Source organism: Monodon monoceros, unplaced genomic scaffold (genome assembly GCF_005190385.1).
Source record: "Monodon monoceros isolate NGI ecotype Baffin Bay Population unplaced genomic scaffold, NGI_Narwhal_1 Super_Scaffold_21, whole genome shotgun sequence".
In the NCBI taxonomy this organism is placed as follows: Eukaryota; Metazoa; Chordata; class Mammalia; order Artiodactyla; family Monodontidae; genus Monodon; species Monodon monoceros.
Window position 1 is genome coordinate 149,340,958 of NW_021703778.1, and position 19,165 is coordinate 149,360,122.

General features: G+C 46.3%; 1 protein-coding gene across 10 annotated transcripts in view; it reads left to right on the forward strand.

Annotated features, from left to right (window-relative positions):
- The first annotated feature begins 920 nt into the window (after nucleotides 1–920).
- The window catches only part of ADCK1 (aarF domain containing kinase 1), a 116,923-nt gene continuing 98,678 nt past the window's right edge, over nucleotides 921–19,165 (forward strand). The window contains exons 1-6 of one of the 10 annotated variants that reach the window (XM_029237467.1): nucleotides 1,193–1,517; nucleotides 1,876–1,974; nucleotides 9,227–9,372; nucleotides 11,363–11,446; nucleotides 14,572–14,645; nucleotides 17,210–17,269. In XM_029237467.1, the coding sequence (XP_029093300.1) occupies nucleotides 1,973–1,974; nucleotides 9,227–9,372; nucleotides 11,363–11,446; nucleotides 14,572–14,645; nucleotides 17,210–17,269 (366 nt within the window). In that variant the 5' untranslated portion in view covers nucleotides 1,193–1,517; nucleotides 1,876–1,972. Of the gene's footprint in view, nucleotides 1,041–1,192; nucleotides 1,518–1,875; nucleotides 1,975–9,226; nucleotides 9,373–11,362; nucleotides 11,447–14,571; nucleotides 14,646–17,209; nucleotides 17,270–19,165 lie in introns of those variants that run through there. The other 9 variants (XM_029237469.1, XM_029237473.1, XM_029237472.1 and 6 more) reach the window with 9 other exon arrangements.

Below are 19,165 nucleotides of genomic sequence, written 5' to 3' on the forward strand. Positions count from 1 at the left end.
TTCTGATTTTACTTTTTCCTTTAAAATTCTTTAATCTATTTGGAATTAATTTTTTGTGTTAGGGGCCCAACAGAGAACCAGTTGGTTCAGCTCATATGCCAGCTGTGTCATATATCAAGATTCCACATGTGCCTGGATTGTTTTTGGGCTCTCTAGGCTGTTTTATTTTCCCTCTCTCCCTATCCCTATACTAATATCCCATAGTCTTAATTTTTATAGTTTCATAATAAATGTTGATATATGTAAGGGTAAGTCCTTGAAACATTTTACTCTCCTTCAAGAGTGTTTATGCTATGCTTTGTCCTTTGTTTTTCCATGTAAATTTTAGCTTAGCTTGTAAACATCCAGAGAAAATCCTGTTGGAAAATTTATTAGAATTGCATTGAATTGATAGATGAATCTTCCACCCCATCTCTGTTCCCCCACGAAGTAGCTCAAGAGATGTTTGTAGAAGGAATGAAGGTCTGATGATTGTCTCCAAAGTACATCTTATAAACAAACATTCAGTAAATAGAGGTCAGTGAATGAATGGGGGATAAAATGACTAAGATCGATCAGCACTTTCTTACTATTCAGCAACTGTCAGTAAAATTCTTTGCCTGTTGTAATACACAAACCCACGACTCCATCCTCCTACTGAACATAAATCTATGACCAATTTGGATAGCTTCTTGAAAATAAGTTTTCAGGAAGGATCCTGGCCGCAGCACAGGCAAAGAAACAGGCTATCTGACAGGTCAAGTGTCTGTGACCCCTCTGCCTCCCTAGGTGGAGCGGTCCAGGGCGACCGCGGCTGTTCTTTGGCCCTTGTCCCCGCGGCTTAGGGAACCAAGAAGAACTACAACTCCCGGCAGGCCGCGCGCCGCCCCGGCTTCACTGAGAGCAATCCGGAGGTGGCGGCAAGCAAAGTTCCCCGCGAACTCCCGCCACCAGGCTGCTGCTGGAAGCCGGGCGCCGCGTCTCTGTTTCCCACGGGGTGAGTAGGCGCAGCTCCTCGGAGGCCCGCGCAAAGCCCGGGCTGCCAGGGCCCCGGGGCGCAGGTAAGCCAGTATGGACGCGCCCGGCGCCCGCCTCTGCTGGGGCCTCCAGCCGGGAGGGAACCCTGGGCCGGTGACCTTATCATCCGGGGCCCGGAGCGCGGCCACGTGACAGTGCCCCATCACCTCTGCCGCGACTCTCCAGCCTGCCTCACCATTGGGCGGAAGCGTGGCGCAGTCCTGCGTGTAGGTAGAACTGGAGCTGGAGGAAGGCAGCAGGTGGCTCGCCCAGACCTCCTCAGCCTTGGTGGTCTGTGGGCTCCTAGGCGCAGGCGTCCGGGGCTGGAGCGCAGGCTGGATCAGAGCAGGGGCGCGCAGGTATCCTTGCCCTCCGCAGGGGCCTGCGCGACTCCGGAGCGCGCCGTATCTATAGCACTTGGTGGGGCCCTGAGCTTCCGGATCGCACAGTAAACGTGTGCTGATGACAGCGCTGTATGGAGAGCAGCCTATAGAAGACGCCTAGTACAGCTCTCTCCCCAGGTTAAGTGGCATTTCCTTTCTACTAACTATGAAGTCATTCGATTCAACAAGTACTTATTGATCACCTCCATGATCCTTGGCACTTAGTGGCTGCTCAGGAAATATTTGCGGAGTTGAAAGTGAATTAGACTTTATCTGTGCCTTCACACGTTTTCTTTAAGCAGTAGTTCTCAAACTTTAGCGTGCATCAGAATCACCTGGAGGGCTTGTTACAACACAGAAACCTGGACCCCATCCCCCAAGTTTCTGATTCAGTAGGTCTGGGGTGGGGAGCGAGCATTTACATTTCTAACATGCTCCTAGGATATACAGATGCTGCTGGTCTGGGAACATACTTTGGAATATCACTGTTTTGTAGGAAAAATTCCTGTGAACTTAAAGCACCAACTCGTCACTCCTGGTCCTGGGCCTTTCTGTTCTGGCTTGCCAGTTTAACTTCGGTAGCGATAGTAAGCATGTACGTATTACTTTGTTCACTGTTTCTTCCCCCACATTATATACAGATTTTCATGTAGTCTACACTTGTGTCAGTTTTCCTGGGTTACATCATATTGTATCTTTGGCCATTTCTCAGCAGCCCTCAGGATGTAAACTTTGACCTCTGCTGGGAGAGTTTACATTTTTTCCCTTTCTGATATACACTTATTTTCTTGTCACACAAGGGACCTATAAGACAAGAATAGTGCTTGGTTCATGCATTCCCCCCCCCCCAACTCACTGAATAAGCCATCTCAGTTTAGCTATCTACATCAGAGGCACTTCAGGGACCCACCTCAGGGCCCAGCAAGCCCTGTTCTCGTCCGCCTTGTGCTCTCTTGGCTGGAGCAGACACACCTGTATTCAAGTTCTGGCTGCATCACTTAGTAGCTTCCCAGCCAAGTTTTTTACCTTTTCTAAAACTCAGCTTCCTGATCTGTAGAATGAGGCTCTAATAGGATGCACCCCAGGATGTAGTTGTGAGAGTTACATGAGATGTTTAAGCACTTGGCACTGTACATTTCTGCTTACAATCTCACTCACTCTTCTCCTCTTACCTGCTACTCACGCTTTGTGCTTGGTTTTCCACTGTTCTCCCTGAGTCCCCCTATCTCTGGATGAAGTAAGTGGAGAATTCTATTCCTTGCCTGGATGAGATTTATTTTTCCTGTCTACTCTGGGACTTTGGCATCAGTTGGGGATTCCTTTAATCAATATTGATTGAATCACCTTCTGGGCATCAAATACTAGGAAAGAGAGTGATTACATTTGGATTACATTCCTATCTACAGGGCAGGGCAGGGCAGGCTATAAACCTGCTCAGGTCAACTAGATGGTCCCTCAGCATTGATATGAGACATGATGGTATCATCCACCTTGGTTGCTTTTTATCTACATCAATAACCAATTTTCCCTGAAAACCAGATCACTGTCTCCAAATGTATTATTGGGTCTTTTCCAGTCTTGGGAGCAGACCAAAAGAAATACTGCTCGTTTGTCTAACGGTCTCTCTAGGAAATGGGAGGAGGAGCTGTGGTCACTTTATGGGATTAATGGGATTGGAGCCCTAAATTCTTTCCTCTGTGGCCATTCTCACCCGTGCAACAAACAGGGAGTGGTGATTCTAGGCTTACTGTCCTGTAATGTGGCATGGGGAGGAGGCAGCAGATGGATAGTAGCTGAAAAGCCTAGCCCTGTGAACAGTAAGTGCTTGGTTTCCTATTTAGTTCTGCACAGAGGGTGGAATTTCATTTGACCATCAACTTTTAATTTGTAGAACTTCCCAGACTCTCCTCTTCCCTTGTCTCAATGCTTGCTAGTATGTTTCCTGTGGTCCAGCGAGATGGATTCCATGCTCATCCTTGATTTGACAATAACACAGCTCTCCTAAATGTTTCATAGCCTGGAATTGGTGGTTTCTAGTGAGGTGCTTTGTTGATCTGTGACATGCTGTTGACTTCCAGGGTGCCAAGCAGTGTCTTCCCTGTGCCTGGCACTGTTTGGGGGTGGTAGAGGGTCAGAAATCATAGTGACTGATGCAGTTACTTGAGAATGGGGTTAAGAATGTTGGGGATTGGAGGTCTGCGAGTCCCTGTCAGGAAGGTCACGTGCCATAAAGAGAAAGGGCTGAAGGTCTACCCTGCCATTTACCAGCTGAGCCACCTGGGGCAAATCACTCACCCTCTCTGCTCCTTGGTTTCCTCATTTATACCTGGGGATGGTAGTAATATCTGTCTCACCTCACTGGGTTGTGTGGAATAACTAACGAAATAATGAGTGCAAAGGGCTGTGTAAAGATCAGTTATTGCTAATATTATTATCTAATGTTTAGGTTTTAGGGTCCAGTGGCCCCAGGCACCTCCCCCTCCCACCCCCAACCAAAAAAAAGGATGTGCTGTTATGAGAAACAACTCAGGTGAAAGTCAAAAAACGCAAGTAAACAGAACAGGGCAGGTGATTCATTAGCAAAAGATTTAATAATGAAAGGTGTTTTTCATTGACAGACATATTTCACGGCTGACAGGGTCTTTTAAAATTGCTACCCCGAGGAAAGCAACTCATTTACATGTTAAAGACTCACTGACACCTTATGGAAAACTCCAGCTCCAGTCTATTTAGACACAGTTTGACTCCTGTATCATCTATTTTATGTTTTTCAATTTCCACCTCTTATTACTGAAGACGTTTGCATGAGAACTGGGTCTTGGGAGTTGTGTCTGCTTTACTGCTGCTTCCCCACTCAGAGTTGGGCTTAAGGCTGGGGTGGCCTCATTACCTAGAGGGACAGGCCTGGAGGATGGTGCAACCTGAGGAGGATGGGGTTCGGGGAGGGAAGTCTGGGAGGGATGTTGGGGGTGACTGGAGGAGGATTGCTGTCGAATTGGCAGCTCAAGTTTGTGATTCTCACCTGGGAATCTGTGTTGTTACTGACTCTGTACAGGTCTCATAGGGTATAGTTTACCCATTCATTAATTCATTCATTCAGTAAATACTTTTGGAGCACCTATTCCATGTGCTAAGCGAGGTTATGGCCAACTATAGCCTGCAGGCCAAATCTGACCACACCCATTACTTTACATAGTGTCTATGGCTGTCTTTTGCTTTGCACTACAATGCCAGAGTTGAGTAGTTCTAACAGAGATATTATAGCCTGCAAAGCCAAAAATATTTCTATATGGTCCTTTACAGAAAAAGTTCGCTGACCCCTGTTCTAGGCAGAGAGAATAGCAAGTGCAAAAGCACTGAGGCTGGAATGTGCCTGGCGTGTTTGAGGAATAGCAGGGAGGCTGGTGCCTTTGGGGTGAAGTGAGCAAGGGGGGACAGTGGAATGGCCTGAAACCCTGGAGGGAACTGGGGAGTCAGATCAAGAAGGCCCTCTCAGGTCACGCCAAGGCCTTGGCTCTTTTGAAACCACATACCTCAGATTGGGACTCGAACCCAATTGCACCTCAGATGGGATTTGAATCCAGCCAAAACTCCTATTGGGACTCGAGCCCACGGGCTGGGACTCGAACCCACTGTCTTTTAATTAAAATCACTCACCTGGTGTCAGGACTTACTGAAGCTCAGGTTCTTTATGTCTCAGCGCAGAAGGAATTCAGTGAGAGGCAAAGTGATAGGCAAGAAGTTAGATTCATTAATATAGGACACTTGTGAGGAATATAAGCAGGCAGGCAAGGGGGCTCTGGCCTGAGAACTAAGTGGGAAAGCAGGTTTGTTTAGTGAGATACACACTCCATAGACAGATTGTGGGCCGTCTCAGAAGGCGAGAGACCCTGAACTATGGGGTGGTTAGTTTTTATGGGCTGAGTAGTTTCATAGGCCAGTAAGTGGGAGGATTATTCCAATCATTTCGGGGAAGGGGTGGGGATTTCCAGGAATTAGATCATCACCCACTTTTTGGCCATTTATGATCAGCCTCTGAACTGTCATGGCGCCTTTGGGTGTATCATTTAGCTAATGTATCATAATGAGCATATAATGAGGCTCAAGGTCCACTGGAAGTTGAATCTTCTGCCATCTAGGGCCTAATTGGTTCTAACTGGTTTATGTCATATCCTCAATGGCTGTGTCATTCTTTTAAAGGTTGTGCCCTGTCCCCTTCCCTCCTGTCTCACTTTGAGTGAGGTGGGAGCCATTGGAGAGTTTAGAGCAGAGGAATGCAGAGTTTGACTTAAGTTTCCGTGTTGAGAATAGAGTGGGGAAATTTTCACTCTCTCATTCATTCAGTCTTTTTTTTTTTAGCAGACTTATTTACTCACTTATTATTTATTAGCGAATTCTGCGCTTTGCATTTAGTGGAAGAGGCAGATATAGGGCCAGATTATTAGAGGTAAAAGCAGTGTACAATGAGACCAGAGAGGAAGGAGCAAGGAACTCTGAGTGATTGGCTGACAAAACTTCATAGAGGGATAATGCGGGATTGAGTGTGGGGGGATATTTTGGGAGATGAAGCTGGAAAGGTGGGTTGGGATGAGAATGGGGTGGGCCTTGAATGCCTTGCTAGAGAATTTGGACTTTTTGGTAGAGAGTGGGTAGGTAAGAGTGATAAGAATGCACTTGTGGGTTAGGATGATGACGACTTGTGTGGCAGAGTGAAGGTTGGCTGGGATGTGGGGAAGTGTTTGGAATGGGGAATGGTTGAATGGTTCAGGCAAGATGTGATGGGTTTCTCCCACCTCCTTTATTAATTGTACAAGGTTGTGCTGAATTCTGGTCCCTGAGAGCTAGGAGTTCTTCTATATAAGCTCTTCAGCTTTTCAGAGAAGAAGAAATGAAGTTTAAAATAACAATAAGGAGAAGAGGTCTCATTTATTGAGCATGGTAGGCATTCTGTTAAAGCAGCATCTCATTTAATTCTCACAATGACCCTATGAGGTAGGTACTATCAAGAGCCTCTTTCGTAGATGGAGGCTCTAAGAGGTTGTGGTTTGCTCACGGTCACACAGCTGGTGAGCAGTAGAGCCGAGGCTCTTCCCGGCTCCAGAGGCTGAGTTCCTGACCACCAGTTGCTCTGTACTGCCTTCTTAGTGTGGGCTTTTCTGCAGGCCCCACAAGGAAGGTCCCTGGATCACCCCTCATGGACCTTTTCGAACTGATGATCTTGAAGGAGGAAGGTGTGTGAGGAGTTGAGGGCACTCAGCCTAATTTAAGGCCTGCGTCCGGGTCCAACTGGCAACCTGTGTCTTGGCAGAAACAAGGTGGAGGGGACATTGAGCGTGCTGCCCCTTTCAGTAGAAAATACAACAGTAAGAGACCCACGTACCGCAAAAAAAAAAAAAAATTGCTTGCATGGGACTTCCTTGGTGGTGCAGTGGTTAAGAATCCACCTGCTGATGCAGGGGACATGGGTTCGAGCCCTGGTCCGGGAAGATCTCACATGTCGCAGAGCAGCTAAGCCCATGCACCACAACTACTGAGCCTGAGCTCTAGAGCCTGTGAGCCACAACTGCTGAGCCCACATGCCACAACTACTGAAACCCGTGCACCTGGAGCCCATGCTCTGCAACAAGAGAAGCCACCGCAATGAGAAGCCCCCGCTCACTGCAACTAGAGAAAGCCCGCGTGCAGCAATGAAGATCCAATGCAGCCAAAAAAAAAAAAAAAAAAAAATTGCTTGCAGTCATCCTTGTGGGGTGAATGCAGTCATCTGGGGTTGTGAGTGGGTAGGATAAACTTGGAAGGGGGCATGATTTCACTGATGAATTTGAACACATGAAGCCTCTCTTTATTAAAAGTGAAATATTTAGAAGAGTGGTTCTCAAACTTTGCATAAAAATAACCCATTATATTTCCTATTAAAATGCAGATTCCTGAGTCCTACCCCCAGCTTTGATGATTCAGTGGGCCAAGGGGTGGACTTCAGAAATCTGCATTTTTTTTTTTTTTTTTTTTACTTTGCTACATCATTATCGTTATTATTATTTTTTTGGAGTATAGTTGATTTACAGTGTTTCAGGTGTATAGCAAAGTGATTCAGTTATACATATATATTGTTTTTCAGATTCTTTTCCATTATAGGTTATTATAAGATATTGAATATAGTTCCCTATGTTTTACAGTAGGTCCTTGTTGTTTATCTATTTTATATGTAGTAGCGCGTATCTGTTAATCTCAAATTCCCAATTTATCCCTTCCCCCACTTTCCCCTTTGTAATCATAAGCTTGCTTTCTATGTCTGTGAGTCTAGCAGAAATCTACATTTTTGAAATGGCACCCAGATTGATATTTATTCTTTTTGAGTTCCTCTGACCACACTTTAGAAATGCTGGCTAGGAAAAGAACACTGCAAAGGGAAAAACAATGGGATTATAAAAAGAACTGGGTCCAGAAAAGTCAAGAAAGGAGAGAAAAAGGAACAGAACAGGTAGGAATATAGAAAGCACAGAAGATGGTAAAATTAAATCCAAATACATAAGTGATTATGTTAAATGCAAACAAAATCAACTATATGCTATTTAGAGAAACAGTATAAAGTGTAAGTTGAAAGTAAAAGAATGGAAAAATATGTCCCTGTGGATACTTAAAAAAAATCTGTGACTATATTATGAGGCATGAGTCAAGATAGACTTTAAAGAAAATGCAGACAAGGCTGTTTGGAGCAATTGTTTCCATACAAAGGGGAAACAGAGGCACAGAGCAGGGAGGGGATGGTCACAGACTGAGTCCAGGGCAGAAGCAAACAGGGTGATGACCTAAATTTTCCTGCTGCATTTGTGCCGGGTTTGCAGCTGCAGGTGGCTTGATGGTGGCACTTCTGGGTGGGACTTCTCCACTGGCAGCTGCAGCTGTGGGCAAGGTCTTTATTCTGATATAGAATTCCTAGGAATTGAAGGGGAATCTGCCCACTGGCTACAGTGGCCCCAAAGACTGTCTGTGCAGCCACCTGGCACGCTGAGCAGTACAAGTAGGGTGGGGAAAGGGAGCCGGGAGCCCACTTGGTCCCACTGAATGGGAGTGTGAGTTTGGTGAAACGGAGCAAATCAGCAGGTGGACCTTGAGCCCCTAACCAGAAAGCAGCCTGGAGGGCTGTGAGTGGACAAGTAGTAACAGCCATGGTGTTTGCCCTCAAGGAGCTTACAGTCTAGAAGAGGGGCTGTCTATTCTAATCAAAATAAATATTTTGAAAATCAGTCAGACGTGGAGGGCTTACCTGGCTGCTCGGACCAGCTGCCATCTTGGCTGTGGTTACTTCTGACCTGGGCATAGGGGGCTAATGACGCCTTTGTGCGCTTAGTGGTGCAGTCATAGTTTCCGTAAGAGTCGTTAACACGCACTCGCTTCTCTTATCTAAAACAGCATCCTTCATCACATATTCGTCATCCTTCCTCTTACCCACTTTGATTTTCTTCTCAGCACTGAATACCTGCTGCTATTCTAACACATGTCTGTTTGCTTGTGATCTGTCATCCCCTCTAGACTGTAAGAACATTGTCTGTTTTCTTGGCTCTCTCCCTAGTGCCTAGAACAGTGCCTGGTACTGTTGAAGGAAGAATGACTTTGACAGTTGACTTATGCTGGGTACTGTGCTAAGCACTTCACATACACGATCTCATCTTATCCCAACAGCTTTTGAGGTAGGTATCCTCCTGTTTTACAAATGAGGAAACACAGGTGCAGCGAGATTGAGGAAATGACTGGAGATCATGCAGTCTAAGTGGCAGAGCCCGGATTTGAATTTGACCACCTGGGAAACTCTTAACTGCTCCTCTTCCTCTGCTTTCCTTCTTCAGGGTCTGGGGACATGGCCCGGAGGGCTCTCAAGCTTGCTTCGTGGACCAGCATGGCTCTTGCCGCCTCTGGCGTCTACCTCTACAGCAACAAGTACTTGGACCTCAACGACTTTGGCGCTGTCAGGGTGGGCAGAGCAGTTGCCACGGTAGGTTCTTAACCTTTTGGCAGGGGCAGAGGAACTGCAGTATTACTTGCAGGTGTTCATACATGTAGCAGATGTACCTGCCAGTCACACATATGTGGAGATTCACATGTACCCTTACACATGTGAAGCTCCCACTACACAGTTGTACAGGCATGGGTGTGCACCCCTGTGTGCCTGTATCCCTGTTCACACAGCCTCTGGCATCCTGAAGTTAAACAGAGTGGTACTGCATGGGGTCTCTGTTCTGAAGCCTTTACCTTTAGAGAACCTCCTCGCCTTATTTTAGTGACAGACTCAGGAGGCGGTCTTCTCAGGAAACACATGGAAAGAGAGCTTTGCAGCTTTGATTAAATTCTACCAGAAAACTTGGGCTGCCTCCAGTGAGCTCGTGAATGGCTCGTGATGCAGGGCTCATGCTCTGAGTATCTATGCCTCGAAGAACTTTGCCGATCCCCTCCAAGCTCCAAACTAAAAGAATCTGAATTGAATATTTGACTGTTAGAGGCTTTCTCCAGTGGTTCAGGAACATCGTTCTGGTGTGATCACATCCTCTTTAACTCTGCTGAAAGTGGCTGTTCCAGGCACCCCTACATAATTGCTCCATTGGTGGGTAGAGTGCCGCATGCGTCCTGCTTTCTTTCCTCCTTTGTCTGCTGCAGGATGAGCCCATGCTTTCTTCCCCTCGGTGTAGAGACACTCTGATGCACAGTCTGTCTGGGCTGTTGTCTAATCATTTCCTTAATACTCAGTGTTGTCCCGTCTTCTTCCTAGCCTGGCTCAGATGTGGTGCCTGCTCCTTAACGTAAACTGGGTCATAGACTCAAGATTAGCAAATAGATAAACAGGCCATGGCATATGTAGTGATTCTTAAGTGTTTGCTGAATGCCTTTTTTGGGCCCAGCATTATCTTATGTGTCTTAGGGGTAGAAACGAACTGTCCCACGCAGGTGCAGCTTTTTTTTTTTTTTTTAATGTATATATTTTAAAATTTTATTTATTTATTTATTTATTTTTGCTGTGTTGGGTCTTCATTTCTGTGCGAGGGCTTTCTCCAGTTGTGGCGAGAGGGGGCCACTCTTCATTGCAGTGCGTGGGCCTCTCACTATCGTGGCCTCTCTTGTTGTGGAGCACAGGCTCCAGACGCGCAGGCTCAGTAGTTGTGGCTCACGGGGCTAGTTGCTCCGTGGCATGTGGTATCTTCCCAGACCAGGGCTCGAACCCATGTCCCCTGTATTAGCTGGCAGAGTCCCAATCACTGCGCCACCAGGGAAGCCCCTACAGGTGCAGCTTTGAAGGACCTTCTGGCTGAGGAGTGTTCACATGAATGGGTCAAAAAAACAATCCCTGGTGGCACAGTGGTTAAGAATCCGCCTACCAATGCAGGGGGATATGGGTTCGAGCCCTGGTCTGGGAAGATCCCACATGCCGTGAAGCAGCTAAGCCTGTGTGCCACAACTACTGAGCCTGCGCTCTAGAGCCTGCAAGCCACAACTACCAAGCCCGCGTGCCACAACTACTGAAGCCCGTACGCCTAGAGCCCGTGCTCCACAACAAGAGAAGCCACCACGAGAAGCCTGTGCACCGCAATTAAGAGTAGCCTGGCACTGTGAAAGGTGCAGGGGATACGATGATGAACAGGAAGGACATGCCCCTGAGCTTATAGAGCTTAATTTCTAGTGAAGTGGAAACCATCCATATACAAGGAAACAAATGAGCAAGGTAATTTTGGATGGTAGTTTGTTATAATAAATAATTGGGAGTTCCTGGTGGATGGGGGTAACTTTAGATTGAGGGTCTCTGCAGGGGTAGCATTTGTGCAGAGCCTTGAATGACAGGAAGAAGCCAGCCAGATCGAAATCTGGGGGCAGGGCCTCTTAGAGGTTGGACTGTTTCTCTAGACATACCACCTGTGTCAGGGGGCTGCAGCTGCAGGCCTTGGACAGAGGAGTATGATGTCTGGTGCTAAGCCTTCCTCTTCCTTGGTTCACAGACAGCTGTCATCAGTTACGACTATCTTACCTCCTTGAGGAGTGTCCCCTATGGTTCAGAGGAATACTTGCAGCTTCGATCCAAGGTAAGGGACCTGTGGGATCCATCTGAGCTAGGCCAGGCCTGGACAAGTCCTGAAGTGACTGCAAAGCCAGCAAGCTTCCTGAGTGCAGCTGGAGGTGGGCGGGGGCAGTGTAGGGATTGAGGCTGGGGGCTTGGGAGGAAGGAGGGGGCATGTTTTAGTGCCCATGGGCTGGGCTGCCAAGCTGCCATCAAGCTGGACCCCCCAGTACTGAGGTTATAAATCTATAAGGTGCTGCTGGGGAGGCTGGTGTGTGTGTCTAGGGAGGGCACGCGTCTGGGATGACTCAGGAGGGATGAAGGCTCTGTCCCTGAGATAACTCAGCTGGCTTCCAAACTGCCTTGTCAGGCAAAACCCAACTGAGAGAGGTTAATTGCCTTCCTGTCCTCTGAAGGCTACACCGGGGCCTATTGTAGGCCTCTGAGTGGAGCTGTCGACCACACACTCTGTTCTCATTTGGAACAGGATAGTTGATTTTGGTGCTATGTCTACATGTCCCAGAGAGTTGGGGGATTAAGCAAGAGGGCACTTGTGTGGGATGTAAGTTGAGTTTGAGGTCAAGTGTATATAACTTTGGTTCTCCCAGAGAGAGGTTTGTGATAGATCTGTGTATCTTTACTCAGCCTGGAAGGCCCTTTGCCCCTTAGAAAATTCCTAGTCATCCTTCAGGACTCAGCTCAAATACCTTTCCTCTGTGACACTTTCCTCCTCAGTCATCCTAGGTGGCTGGAATAATTAATTTTTATTTAAACTTTTCATTATGGAAATTTCAACCATCCATAAGGGTAGAGTAGTATGAGCCCCTATGGAACTGTCATCCAGCTTCAGAAATTATCAACCTTTTGCCAATCTTGTTTCATCTACTCTTCCCTTTATTTATTCATTCCTTCATTTACTTCTTTATTCATTTATTTATTTATTATTATTTTTTGCTGAAATATTTAAAAACAAATCTCTGGCATCATATTATTTCATTTGTAAATACTTCAGAATGTATCTCTAGCAGATAAGGACCTTAAAAAAACCTTAACTACAGTACCATGATCATACCTAACAAAATTGATAATAATTCCTTAATAACCTCTAGTAGCTAGTCCATATTCAAATCTTCCTTTTTGGGACTTCCCTGGTGGCGCAGTGGTTAAGAATCCGCCTGCCAATGCAGGGGATGCGGGTTCGAGCCCTGGTGCAGGAAGATCCCACATGCCGCGGAGCAACTAAGCCCGTGTGCCACAATTACTGAGCCTGTGCTCTAGAGCCCATAAGCCACAACTACTGAGCCTGTGCTCTAGAGCCTGTGAGCCACAACTACTGAGCCTGTGCTCTAGAGCCTGTGAGCCACAACTACTGAGCCTGTGCTCTAGAGCCCGTGTGCCACAACTACTGAGCCCGCATGCCACAACTGCTGAAGCCCGTGTGCCTAGAGCTCGTGCTCCGCAACAAGAGAAGCCACCGCAATGAGAAGCCCGTGCACTGGAAGGAAGAGTAGCCCCCGCTCGCCACAACTAGAGAAAGCCCACGGGCAGCAACAAAGACCCAACACAGCCAAAAATAAATAAATTAATTAATTAATTTATTTTAAAAAAAACCTTCCACGTTGTCCCCAAAATTTCTTTTTTAAGTTGATTCAAATCTGGATCCAAACAAGGTTCATATATTATGTTTGGCCGATGTTTCCTAAATCTTTCTAAGTCTATAATATTTCCCCTCCCTGCTTTTTTGGGGAGCTATTTGCTTGTTGAAGAAACCAGATCATTTATCCTGTGGAATTTCCTACATTCAGCATTTGGCTGATTGCATCCTCACAGTGTCATTTAATGAGAAGTAAATTCAACGGTACACAATTCAAAATATATAACATTTGAACATAAAAAATGACCCTCCTATCCCTGTTTCTCAGGTACCCAGTTTTTCTGCCTGGAGGTGATCATTATTTCTTGTATATCTTTCCAGAGAGATCTTCCTATTTGGATTTAACCACTCTATGTTCTTTATTCCTGTCATAGATGATAGTTGGTTATGTGTCTTTCTCTCTCTTTAGACCATAAATTCTTTTAGATCAGGGATGGGTCTTTCTTTTTTACATCTCCTATCTCTAGCAGTGATGCCTGGGACTGAGTTGAGTTACTGTCTGTCTCAATGCCAGGCTGTACCCTGCTAGCTCCCTGCCTTGGGAGAGGCCCCAGAAAGAGAGTAAGGTTTGTAGTCAGAAGACCTGAGTTTGTGCCTTGGCTTTGAGAAGGTCATTCAAACTTTTGGGGTCTGTGGACTACAGACAGTTATACCACGTACTGAGGATTATATGGATAGTATCTGAGACAGTGTGTTGTGAATGTAAATGTAAATAAAGCAGGTATCAAAAATAAGTCAGATGTCTACTAGAAGGTATGCTCCATGAGGAAAGAGACTTGGTCTATGTTGTGAATGTAAATGTAAATAAAGCAGGTATCAAAAATAAGTCAGATGTCTACTAGAAGGTATGCTCCATGAGGAAAGAGACTTGGTCTATGTTGTATATCTTCACTTCTGCAGCACCTACTACAGTACCCAGGACACAGTAGCTCCTAAATAAAGGTTTGTTGAATGAATGAATGAATGAAATGTTAGTTTGTATTGGAAGATCTCAAAGTCCTTGTCTCTGAGACCTAATGCCCCCTGCTTTTCCCTACCCCCTTTTCTCCATCTAACCAATGCTATGGACCTTGGAACCCACCAGAGCCACATTTTGCAGAGAGGTCCAGGCCAGGGCACAGGGGCAAGCCCTCTGCCTTGAGGAATCTGCAGAGCAGACAGGGGGATGGATGTCGTGAAGACAGTTGCCCTTCATGTGTAAGTCATCTGGAAAGCACTGGTGCTGCAGGTCCTGGAGAAGCTTGGGGGAATGCAGTTAGGAAAGTACAGTCTGGCAGTTGACAAGAGGGCAGCAGCGCGTGGTGACTGGCACCAGATAACAGGGTGCAGGCTGGTCCCTGGGAGTTGTGCCTGGGAAGGGAGAGCCGGCCAGCACTAAAGAGCACAAGTAAATACCGCAGAAGTGTTTTCTTGCATCGGAGCACTTATCTGTTCTGGTCTATGAGACTGATAAAGAAGTGAGTGACGGGTAAAACATAATTATCTCACCTGTTAAGCCAGTGTCCCCAGGTCCCGGAGCCCGCCAGAGCCAGGAGCTTGGCAGGCAGTGACTTCGAGAAGCACTTTCAAGGTTAGTGCTCAGCTGGCTGGGATCGCAGTGACTCAGCTCTGCTTCGAGAGGGGGTGGGAGCCAGCGTGAAGGTGTGTTTTCTAGGGGCACAGTGGCACTTTGCTAGGCAGTGAGGGCGTGGGGCGGGACCCAGGTGCTTTGGAGAACAAGACTCCTGGTGCCCAGAAAGGACGGGTGTGAACTTGCCTGTGCCTGAAGCAGAAAGAAGTCACTGCTGGTACAGATGTCCAGACGATGGGCTGGAGGAGGCAGGACTGAGTTGATTCTGACCAAGGAGTCGAGGTGTAGTGGACATATGTTAATTTTGCAGCACAGGAGCCATTCTTGTTTTAGGGAGCAGCATCTAAACTTTCCTTTGGGAAACCACTCCTATCTCATATACATGCCTTGAGGTTTGAGTGTAGCTCACCCCACCCTCAGGGTGGGCGTGTGACTTTGGCTATCAGTGTAGTCCATTCCTCTGGCCCTAGTGATTGATTCAAGGATGAGTATCTAAGCCAGTGCTGGTCAGTGAACTTAAATCAGCTCCAGGACTTTTGGGGGTGTCCCCCCTGTGACACTGTCTTTTCTGCTGGATTAGCTGAGAGTATCAGATGTTGGCTTAGAGCTGCTGGCAGCCATCTTGCCACCACGAGGGGAGAGCCCATCTGTGAATGGAGCCAGTATTGTGGAGAGATATATTTGAGTCCTAAGCTAGACTACCACTGGACTTTTCAGTTATTTATGCCAGGAAATTCTCTTTTTGTTTAAGATGTTTTGAGTTCAGTTTTCTGTTCCTTGCAGCCAAATGAGTTCTGATAAACTCTTGGGGAAGCGTAATTAGTGTTTTGATAGGTCACAGAAGGACCAGTAACTCAAGGAAAGAAATGAAATTCAGAAATTCCAAGGCCCATGGAGGATGAGGAGATAGAATGATAGTGCTGGGTAGAATGTGAGCCATTTTGGACCTAGAGCTCCTGATCTGTCACCACACCTCTACTTCCCTAACTGTAAAGTGGGTCTTTGCCCCAGCTAAGTTTGTAAGAACAGAGATGAGAAGCTTTACTTAATTAAATACTGTGGATTATTTAACCAGCCAGAGAGGAGATCTAGAAGCATAGTTTGCCTTGATGGCTCCTTATCATTTTAATGAACAAGTTAATTATTTTCTATTTTTCTTATTTTTACATGTATTAATTGGAATTATTCTACAAGAAATAGCTGTCCCTTCTCAATCAGTTATTTGTTTATTTTTATCAGTATCAACTCATGGATATTTATTTTATTCTATGGGTTAGAGTCCAAAATAATCATTATTTCTTTTTATCACTCAAATTGTTCTGACTTTGGCCATTGGGAGCTTCTTCAGGTTGTCTCCTGTGTTATTTTGATATGCCCCATCATTTTTTCAGCACTGTCTTAACTTTCTGGTACCACAAGTTGCCCCAGGCTCATCTTGTATTTTCATTGCCCAATCCCTGGAATCAGTCACTTCTCCAAGGAGCCCTGATTCCTTTTATTGGAGAATGGTATTCAGAAACCAAGATGTGGATGCATGTTGCTACTGGGGTGCTGTTGTTTCTAGGCTCTTCCAGGAGACATAGCTAGGAAATATATGGACGTATACTTATTCATGCATAAACACATCTGTCTATTAAAAAAACATGAGCTCATGCTGATACCTCTAATTTCAATCTAAACTCACAGAGTTCATTATAGCCTTCTCCCTTTCCTTATATGTAACTTATTTCTCCAACAGTGAGAATGCCTATTATCTACAATATATTCACTTATTTGTTAAACCCTAGTATAGCCCAAATTAGTTAACACCCCTAAGGCATACAAGAGCAGAGAGAGTGGCTCAAGATGAATTAAGAGGGTATTTGAGCTGGGTTTGGATAGATGCATAAGATAGAAACATGTAGCATTGGGGACAAGGTGATCTGGGCTGAGGTTGATGGGTAAAATTTTGGCAATTGTCTATAAGAAGCAGAGAGTAGTTCAGTGTTACTGGAGACTAGGTTATGAGTGAGTGAAGGGTTATACTGGCAAACAGAATTAGAGGTAGGTTGCAGAGGAACTAAAGGCCAAGTTTTATACCATGGACAGTAGGGAGCCCTGGAAAGTTCTAGAGTAAAGTTTTGTTAAGCCGTTAATGAATGAGAATGCTTAAAGTCATCAGTTACTGAATATTTTCTGAGCTTCTGCTTTGAGTTAGACAATGAGTAAAAAAGTGGTGTGTGTGTGTGTGTGTGTGTGTGTGTGTGTGTGTGTGTGTGTGTGTGTGTATGTGTATGTGTGTGGAGAGGATAAAGTGAGAGAGTGAGAGAAATCGCATGTGCCTTTTCCTTTCTTAATCGGAGTCCTAATATAGGCAGGGGACCTTGATTGTTGCTGTGACTGGGAATCTTTAGCTGAATTCAGTTTCTTGTTTATGGAGCAGGTCACTGAGCTCCTGTGGTATGCTTCCTGGGATGCTTCAGGTGTGCAGTATGTGTGCGTCATATTAGTTACTACGGTACTTAATAAATATTTGGGCTTAGGAGGTAAAGATGTAAATACTCTTTTCCTCTTTGCCCAAGAAGCAGAACCAAGGAGATGCAGGACTCTGCCAGGTAGAGATCAAAATGTCAGCTTTATTACTGGTAAGTGTTCGGCTGTATCACATGTCTTGGGCCTGTGAACAAGTGGGCTTGTTGAACTTCACCCCTGAATTTGATAGACTTGCCTACCCAGGCACAGACGTGGCAGGACAAGCCTCTCAGATGGGGGCCTGCCTCTTAGGGCAGGGAGGGACTGAATACCAGTGTTCTGCAGGTTTGCAGATCCCAAAAGGGAGGAGAGAGGAAGAGGTGAGCTGTTTCTTCTCCCAAACTCACCAATCCGGTTGAGGATTCCTCCTCCCACAGGGCGGGAGGGAGAGGGAAGAGAGAGGTCAGGAGCCTTACACCTCTAATGGGGCTCCCTCCACATGCTTGCCTGAAACTTAGTGAAAGGAGGCTTACCTGCAGCACTTACCCTCGGAAGGGGAGGTAGCTTTAAATTTGCTGTAAGAACCTTTTGTGCCCATTAAATCCTGCTAACCTTTACACCTGACCTTGTATAGGGACACAGGCTGCTTCGGGCTTGAATATGGGCTGACAATTTCAGCATTACTGAAATCTGCATTTAGAGGGAGGAGTCATGTGCTGTCTACCTTTAGAATTATGGCACGTGGTAGGGTATTTTGGGGGAAAATGGACTCCACTTCTGACCAGTGGGTATTGGTCAGAGGAGCAGAATGAGGAGCTCAGGGAAGGTGATGGCTATTTATAATCATTCCATTGAACTTGGGAAAGACATCTTTGGCATCAGCTAACTCAAACCTCTAATGTACACATGTGGAACTGGAGGCCCAGAGCAGGATGTTACTTCTTCAGGCACCCCCCAGCCCCCTGCAGGTCTTGGCAGATCGCAGACTTGGTCTTGGACATCCAGATCTTGCCCAATCTCATGTTCTTTGCACTTTATACTTGGTTGTCTCCCTTTTTGTCCACTTGCAACCTGGACAAGCACCAAGTTGGATAGAAAGTAGAACCAAAGATGCCTGTGCAGCTTCTCCCCATGGTCCGCGCCCTCTGGTGCAAGCCCTGAGGCTGTGATGCTGCCTGGGGTGGGCTTGGGAAACACAGAGGAAGAGAGAAGGGCAATAGAGCCTTCTCCCTGGGATTCCTTTACTTATTTAACCCATCAACCAAAGAGTTATTAATTCAACAAATATTTGGACTTTGCACTCCCCAGTGGAGGAGAGTGTAGACCCTCCAAAGGAATCAGTAGATTGCTTTGGGAGTTTCAACTCTTAAGCTCTTGAGCAACCGCTGGTTTTGAGGATAACCACACTCCCAGCTTAGTGAGAGTATGATAACTCAGCAAGCATTTTAAAGCTCTTCTTGCTTTGCAAGGGGAACTGTAGCAGCGTCTGACTCTTTAGGAATATTCTCTGAAACCTGGGACTATTCTGGCCAAATCAGGACACGTGTTCACCATTCTTCCATCCGCCTGTTATTTTAACCAACATTAACTGAGCCTGCTGTGTGCCAGGTCCTGCGTCAGGCTCAGGCTCAGAGGATATAAAGGGAAATAAGACTCAATCTCTGCCCTCCAGTTGCTCACAGTCTAGTGGGGGGACCAGACGTGAAATCTCCAGTTGCAGAAGATCAATGTGTTTTCATTCTAGCTCTGGCCCCTGACAGCAGCTAACTCCTAGCCAGGAGGATCAGGGTGGGTGGGGCGTGCGTGGTGGGCAGGAGCTCTGCGTGGGAGGCGCTGCTAACCCCGCCTGGGGGGTGGGGGTACATGCCTAGAAGGCCTGGAGTTGCCTTTTCTAATTGTGTTGCTGTTCCTTTTGCACGTTTGGCGTCTGTCAAGCTGGCGTGGACACTTTTCAGGGAGTTTTAATGCATTCTGTCCCTCAGATCCCCTTTTACTGCTTTTGTTTGTCATCATGGGATATTTGCCTGAGCGTATTCTGCACAGAGGAGGAGGGAAATTGGATCCTTGCT